Source organism: Mustelus asterias, chromosome 31, assembly GCF_964213995.1.
Source record: "Mustelus asterias chromosome 31, sMusAst1.hap1.1, whole genome shotgun sequence".
Lineage (NCBI taxonomy): Eukaryota > Metazoa > Chordata > Chondrichthyes > Carcharhiniformes > Triakidae > Mustelus > Mustelus asterias.
This window is the reverse complement of record NC_135831.1, coordinates 6,814,448-6,821,274: the sequence shown is the minus strand read 5'-3', so window position 1 is coordinate 6,821,274 and position 6,827 is coordinate 6,814,448. Positions and strand designations below refer to the sequence as shown.

The 6,827-nt window shown below is 50.4% G+C and overlaps 1 protein-coding gene across 1 annotated transcript in view; it reads right to left on the bottom strand.

Moving 5' to 3' along the window:
* Nucleotides 1–3,003: 3,003 nt before the first annotated feature.
* The window catches only part of LOC144481674 (arf-GAP with coiled-coil, ANK repeat and PH domain-containing protein 2-like), a 49,581-nt gene continuing 45,757 nt past the window's right edge, over nt 3,004–6,827 (bottom strand). The window contains exons 20-21 of the mRNA XM_078200803.1: nt 5,848–5,909; nt 3,004–4,987 (exon numbers count right to left, since the gene is read on the bottom strand). Of these exons, the coding sequence (XP_078056929.1) occupies nt 4,881–4,987; nt 5,848–5,909 (169 nt within the window). The 3' untranslated portion in view covers nt 3,004–4,880. The remainder of the gene's footprint in view (nt 4,988–5,847; nt 5,910–6,827) is intronic.

Sequence of the window (6,827 nt, the reverse complement as noted above, 5' to 3'; positions counted from 1 at the left end):
TAGACCATTCTTTTGTATCCCTCTATTCCCAGTCTGTTCACGTGGCTATCTAGATAAGTCTTAAACGATCCCAGCATGTCCGCCTCAACCACCTTGCTTGGTAGTGCATTCCAGGCCCCCACCACCCTCTGTGTAAAATACATCCCCCTGACCTCTGTGTTGAACCTTGCCCCCCTCACCTTGAACCCGTGACCCCTTGTGTTCGTCACCTCCGACCTGGGGAAAAGCTTCCCACTGTTCACCCTACCTATGCCCTTCATAATTTTATACACCTCTATTAGGTCGCCCCTCATCCTCCGTCTTTCCAGGGAGAAATTATGAAATCATGAAATTATCCCCCCCGCCACCCTGCCCCCCCGCCACCACCCGCCATCCCCCAACCCCCGCCCCGCCGCCCCCCTCCCCCCCAATGCCAATGCTACTCTTCAACAGACATGTCCAACTTGTCCGACTCTCCCCACTCTCGCTCCAGAACTCCGGAAACCATTCCCAGCACATTTGTGGTCATAAAAACCTGTTGCTTCAAGAATTCTCTCATCCCCGTCCTTTGTGCCCGTTTAATAATTTCCCCAACCACAGGAAACATTAACTTCATCAAAGCCCCTGATCTTTTGTATCCTGAGATATCTGAGGAAGGATCATAGAATCTCACAATCCGACATTCCCGTGCTGTACCTGTCCTGGGAGTGTTTGATGGGGGCAGTGCAGAGGGAGTTTTACTCTGTATTTAACCCCGTGCTGTACCTGTCCTGGGAGTGTTTGATGGGGACAGTGTAGTGGAAGCTTTACTCTGTATCTAACCCCGTGCTGTACCTGCCCTGGGAGTGTTTGATGGGGGACAGTGTAGAGGGAGCTTTACTCTGTATCTAACCCCGTGCTGTCCCTGCCCTGGGAGTGTTTGATGGGGGACAGTGTAGAGGGAGCTTTACTCTGTATTTAACCCCGTGCTGTCCCTGTCCTGGGAGTGTTTGATGGGGTAAGAATTCCCACAACACCAAGTTAAAGTCCAACAGGTGTATTTGATAGCACAAGCCACTAGCTTTCAGAGCGCTGGCCCTTCATCAGGTGAGTGGAAGTTCTGTTCACAAACAGGGCATACAAAGACACAAACCCAATTTACGAAATAATGGTTGGAATGCGAGTCTTTACAGGTCATCAAGTCTTAAAGGTACAGACAATGTGAGTGGAGAGAGCGTTAAGCACAGGTTAAAGAGATGTGTATTGTCTCCAGACAGGACAGTTAGTGAGATTTTGCAAGCCCAGGCAAGTTGTTTGATGAGGACAGTGTAGAGGGAGCTTTACTCTGTCTTTAACCCTGTGCTGTACCTGTCCTGGGAGTGTTTGATAGGGGACAGTGTAGAGGGAGCTTTACTCTGTATCTAACCCCATGCTGTACCTGTCCTGGGAGTGTTTGATGGGGTAAACACAGTAAGAGTTTTAACAACACCAGGTTAAAGTCCAACAGGTTTATTTGGCAGCAAATTCCATTCGCTTTCGGAGCACTGCTCCTTCGTCAGATGGAGTGGATATCTGCTCTCAAACAGGGCATACAGAGACTCAAAATCAAGTTACAGAATACTGATTAGAATACTGATTAGAATGTTGGACTTTAACGTGGTGTTGTTAAAACTCTTACTGTGTTTACCCCAGTCCAACGCCGGCATCTCCACATCAGTGTTTGATGGGGACAGTGTAGAGGGAGCTTTACTCTGTACCTAACCCCGCGCTGTACCTGTCCTGGGAGTGTTTGATGGGGGACAGTGTAGAGGGAGCTTTACTCTGTACCTAACCCCGTGCTGTATCTATCCTGGGAGTGTTTGATGGGGAAAGTGTCGAGGGAGCTTTACTCTGTATCTAACCCCGTGCTGTACCTGTCCTGGGAGTGTTTGATGGGAGACAGTGTAGAGGGTGTTTTACTCTGTATCTAACCCCGTGCTGTAACTGTCCTGGGCGTGTTTAATGTGGACAGTGTAGAGGGAGCTTTACTCTGTAGCTAACCCCGTGCTGTTCCTGTCCAAGGAGTGTTTGATGGGGGCAGTGTACAGGGAGCTTTCCTCTGTATCTAGCCCCGTGCTGTACCTGTCCTGGGAGTGTTTGATGGGGACAGTGTAGAGGGAGCTTTACTCTGTATCTAACCCCGTGCTATACCTGTCCTGGGAGTGTTTGATGGGGACAGTGTAGAGGGAGCTTTAGTCTGTATCTAACCCCGTGCTGTACCTGTCCTGGGAGTGTTTGATGGGGACAGTGTAGAGGGAGCTTTACTCTGTATCTAGCCCCATGCTGTTCCTGTCCAAGGAGTGTTTGATGGGGGCAGTGTAGTGGGAGCTTTACTCTGTATCTAACCCCGTGCTGTACCTGTCCTGGGAGTGTTTGATGGGGACAGTGTAGAGGGAGCGTTACTCTGTATCTAACCCTGTGCTGTACCTGTCCTGGGAGTGTTTGATGGGGACAGTGTAGAGGGAGCTTTACTCTGTATCTAGCCCCATGCTGTTCCTGTCCAAGGAGTGTTTGATGGGGGCAGTGTAGTGGGAGCTTTACTCTGTATCTAACCCCGTGCTGTACCTGTCCTGGGAGTGTTTGATGGGGACAGTGTAGAGGGAGCGTTACTCTGTATCTAACCCCATGCTGTTCCTGTCCAAGGAGTGTTTGATGGGGGCAGTGCAGAGGGAGCTTTACTCTGTATCTAACCCCGTGCTGTCCCTGTCCTGGGAGTGGTTGATGGGGACAGTGTAGAGGGGCCTAAACGATACATGTTGTGTTAAGTGCAGTGGAAAATCACTGGGTAGTGATCAGGAGCAGGGCTGATGTAATTCTCCCTCTCACTGAGGGACTCTCAGGCCAGGGATTGTTGAAGATTCAACATATTTGGTGTGGAAATTGCAGATCCCAGAATCCCAGCAAAACTGTGAATGATATCAAACCAGAGGTGTTAAAGGCTCCAGATCCCGACTCGTTCTGTGGTTGCCTCGGCAACATCTCAATAAAGTGACCACACATTCGTCTTAAAAAAAAATTTATTCTTTTGTTCGAAACCTCAGGCAAAGCTCTGCTTTATATAAATATACCATTACAAACCAACGTATCATAAATTTTTTAAAACCCTTTCGAAGGGAACTGTATCGTAATTTAAAATTTTGTAGCCAAGGTGGCTCGGTGGCACAGTGGTTAGCACTGCTGCCTCACAGCGCCAGGGACCCGGGTTCGATTCCCGGCTCGGGTCACTGCCTGTGTGGAGTTTGCACATTCTCCCCGTGTCTGCGTGGATTTCCTCCGGGTGCTCCGGTTTCCTCCCACAGTCCGAAAGGCGTGCTGGTTAGGTGGATTGGCTGTGCTAAATTGCCCCTTAGTGTCAGGGGGATTAGCCAGGATAAATACATGGGGTTATCGGGATAGGGCCTGGGTAGGATTGTGGTTGGTGCGGACTCTGTGGGCCAAATCGCCTCCTTCTGCACTGTAGGGATTCTATGATTCCTGATAGATTTCTTTGCGATCCTGATGCCCAGTTTTAGAATCTGGCAGTATCTGACACGGACCGAATGAGTTCTGAACCTCAGAAATTGTGCACAGGTTTAAAAAACAGGTGGAAAAAAATTAAATTGCCCCCTCATTTTATTCTGAATCTGATCCTTGTGACCTGTCGGGTATTTTAACTTTGTTATTTTAGCAGCGGGTGGGAGGACTTGAGCGACTACGATGGTAGCACAGTGGTGAGCACTGCTGCTTCAGTACCAGGAACCTGGGTTCGATTCCCGGCTTGGGTCATTGTCTGCATGTTCTTCCCGTGTCTGCGTGGGTTTCCTCCGGGTGCTCCGGTTTCCTCCCACAGTCCGAAAGACTGCAAGAAACTACAAAGGGTCGTGAACGAAGCCCGGTCCATCACGCAAACCGGCCTGCCATCCATTGAGTCCGTCTACACTTCCCGCTGCCTCGGAAAAGCAGCCAGCATAATTAAAGACCCCACGCACCCCCCGGACGTTCCCTCTTCCACCTTGAGTTTTGACAAAGGGTCATCTGGACTCGAAACGTCAGCTCTTTTCTCTCCTTACAGATGCTGCCAGACCTGCTGAGATTTTCCAGCATTTCCTCTTTTACTCTCTTCCACCTTCTTCCGTCGGGAAAAAGACACAAAAGTCTGAGGTCACGTACCAACCGACTCAAGAACAGCTTCTCCCCTGCTGCCGTCAGACTTTTGAATGGACCGACCTCACATTAAGTTGACCTTTCTCTACTTATGACTGTAACACTAGCTATGACTGTAACACTACATTCTGCATGCTCTCGTTTCCTTCTCTATGAACAGTATGCTTTGCCTGTATAGCGCGCAAGAAACAATACTTTTCACTGTATTCCAATACATGTGATAATAATAGATCAAATCAAGATGTGTGGGTTGGTTGGATTGGCCGTGCTAAATTGCTCTTTAGTGTCAGGGGGCTAGTAGGGTAAATAACTGGGGTTACGGGGAACAGGGCCTGGGTGGGATTGTTGTCGGTGCAGGCTCGATGGGCCGAATGGCCTCCTTCTGTGCTATCGGGATTCTATCCTGAGGCCCTCCAGCGCTGTGTCGGAATGTCGGAAGACAGGGAATGGGAGTCTGAAATTCCAGACTTCGGGAAGACAGTGTGGTGAGACTTGGCAAGTGAAGGGAGTCTTCCCCCTTCACCACCACCCCCGGTGCTGGGGTTGACAACTGGGATCCTCATTGTGCTGTTTAAATTAATTCACCTTACTACAGACGGATAACTCGACTTTGCTTTCAGATTTAGTTTGGAGGGGTTGTGGGGGGAGGGATGTGTATGTGTGTCGGTGTGGGGGGTGGGGCAGGGGTTGGCGATTAGGGCATCGTACAGCCGACCCAGGCCGCTGCCAGGCTGTAACATTTAAAGCGTCGAGGTTCTGAGCTCGTGGCTCTTGCGTTTTAACTTCTCCGGGTTGTTTGAGGCCATTTGCGAGAAATCCCGGAAGATGTCGTTGTACGTCTCGTCCCCTGAAAGGCCAAGCGAGAGAGGGAGAGAAATTTTTAAAAAACACACACACAAGGTCAGAAAGGGGACAGTCTGAAACCCTACCAGCCCTCAGCGTAGTCACAAACACATAGGAGACAGCCACAAAGGTTCGGGGAGTGAAGTCCCCTGCTGTGATAGGTGGAGGTGAAGCAAGCTTTGAATCTTTGCTCCCAATCCAATTACTTTCCATCCCCTGTCTGCTGCACACCAGGTCCGGGCCAGGACACAAATGATGTCCACATGTGGAACACTGAACAACCTCTCCACCACCACTCCCTTTCCCCCATCCCCACCCACCCCCCAGCAACCCCCCTCACCTCCCACAAGCTCTCCACCAGCAACCACCCCACAAGCTCTTCACAGCAGTTTATTAACATCCCACTTGGCTGAAGTAAACTTTGGTCGAGGGCACAGGGACACACAGGGCACAGGGATACCGGGGCACAGGGATACCGGGGAACAGGGATACCGGGGCACAGGGATACCGGGGCACAGGGATACCGGGGCACAGGGATACCGGGGCACAGGGATACCGAGGCACAGGGATACAGGGACACAGGGACACAGGGATACAGGGATACAGGGACACAGGGATACAGGGACACAGGGATACAGGGACACAGGGATACAGGGACACAGGGACACAGGGATACAGGGATACCCAGACACAGTGTTACTCGGATACAGGGATACTCGGGCACAGGGATACAGGGACACAGGGATACCCAGACACAGTGTTACTCGGATACAGGGATACTCGGGCACAGGGATACAGGGACACAGGGATACCCAGACACAGTGTTACCCGGATACAGGGATACTCGAGCACAGGGACACTCACCCGTCGGTCCAAAGACTCCCTCTGTCTCTCGCATCTCCTCATTCATCCGAGCCAATCGGAGCCTGAAAATGCAACGTGTAAAATCAACGGGATTGAGCTGAGCGAGTCCGTCTCACGTAGAGTCGGAAAATCACACAACAACACGCCAGGTTATTCGGCCCATCACGCCTGTACCAGCCCTCTGGTGGAGCTGTCCAATTAGACCCCACTCACTCCCTTATCGACATAACCTTGAGTTATGTCCTTCATGTTAAAGAAAAACAAACTCTATTTATATATAGCGTCGTTCCGTGCCTCTGGATTTTAACCGTGCTGGTTGAGGAATAAGTATTGTTCCAGATAGCAGGGCGAATGGTCCAGTGGCTGTGGGATCTTTTATATCCACCAAGGGCCAGACTGGGCATTGGGAGACTGTAAGGTGGCCACAGTCTCAATCCCAAAGCCCAAAACTTCAGGACGGAAAGGTTTCCCACACAAAGGATTTTGCAAGTTTGGAACTCTCTTCAAAGGGCGACAGAGGGAATTTGAGGAGGAATGTTTTCACTCAGAGTGGGGGGGGGGGTGGGAGTCTGGGACTCACTGTCTGAACGGGTAGGAGAGGCGGGAACCCTCACAACATCGAAGAAGCTTTTAGATAAGCACTTGAAAGGCCGGAGCATCCAAGACTACGGAGCGAGTGCTGGAAAATGGGATTAGAATAGAGTTATAGAGGTTTACAGCATGGAAACAGGCCCTTCAGCCCAACTTGTCCATGCCGCCCCTTTTTTTAACTACTAAGCGAGTCCCAAGTTTGGCCCATATCCCTCGATACCCATCATACCCATGTAACTGTCTAAATGCTTTTTAAAAGACAAAATTGTATCCACCTCTACTACTGCCTCTGGCAGCTCGTTCCAGACACTCACCACCCTCTTGTGAAACAATTGTCCCTCTGGACCCTTTTGTATCTCTCCCCTCAAATCTAAGTCCTCTAGTTTTTA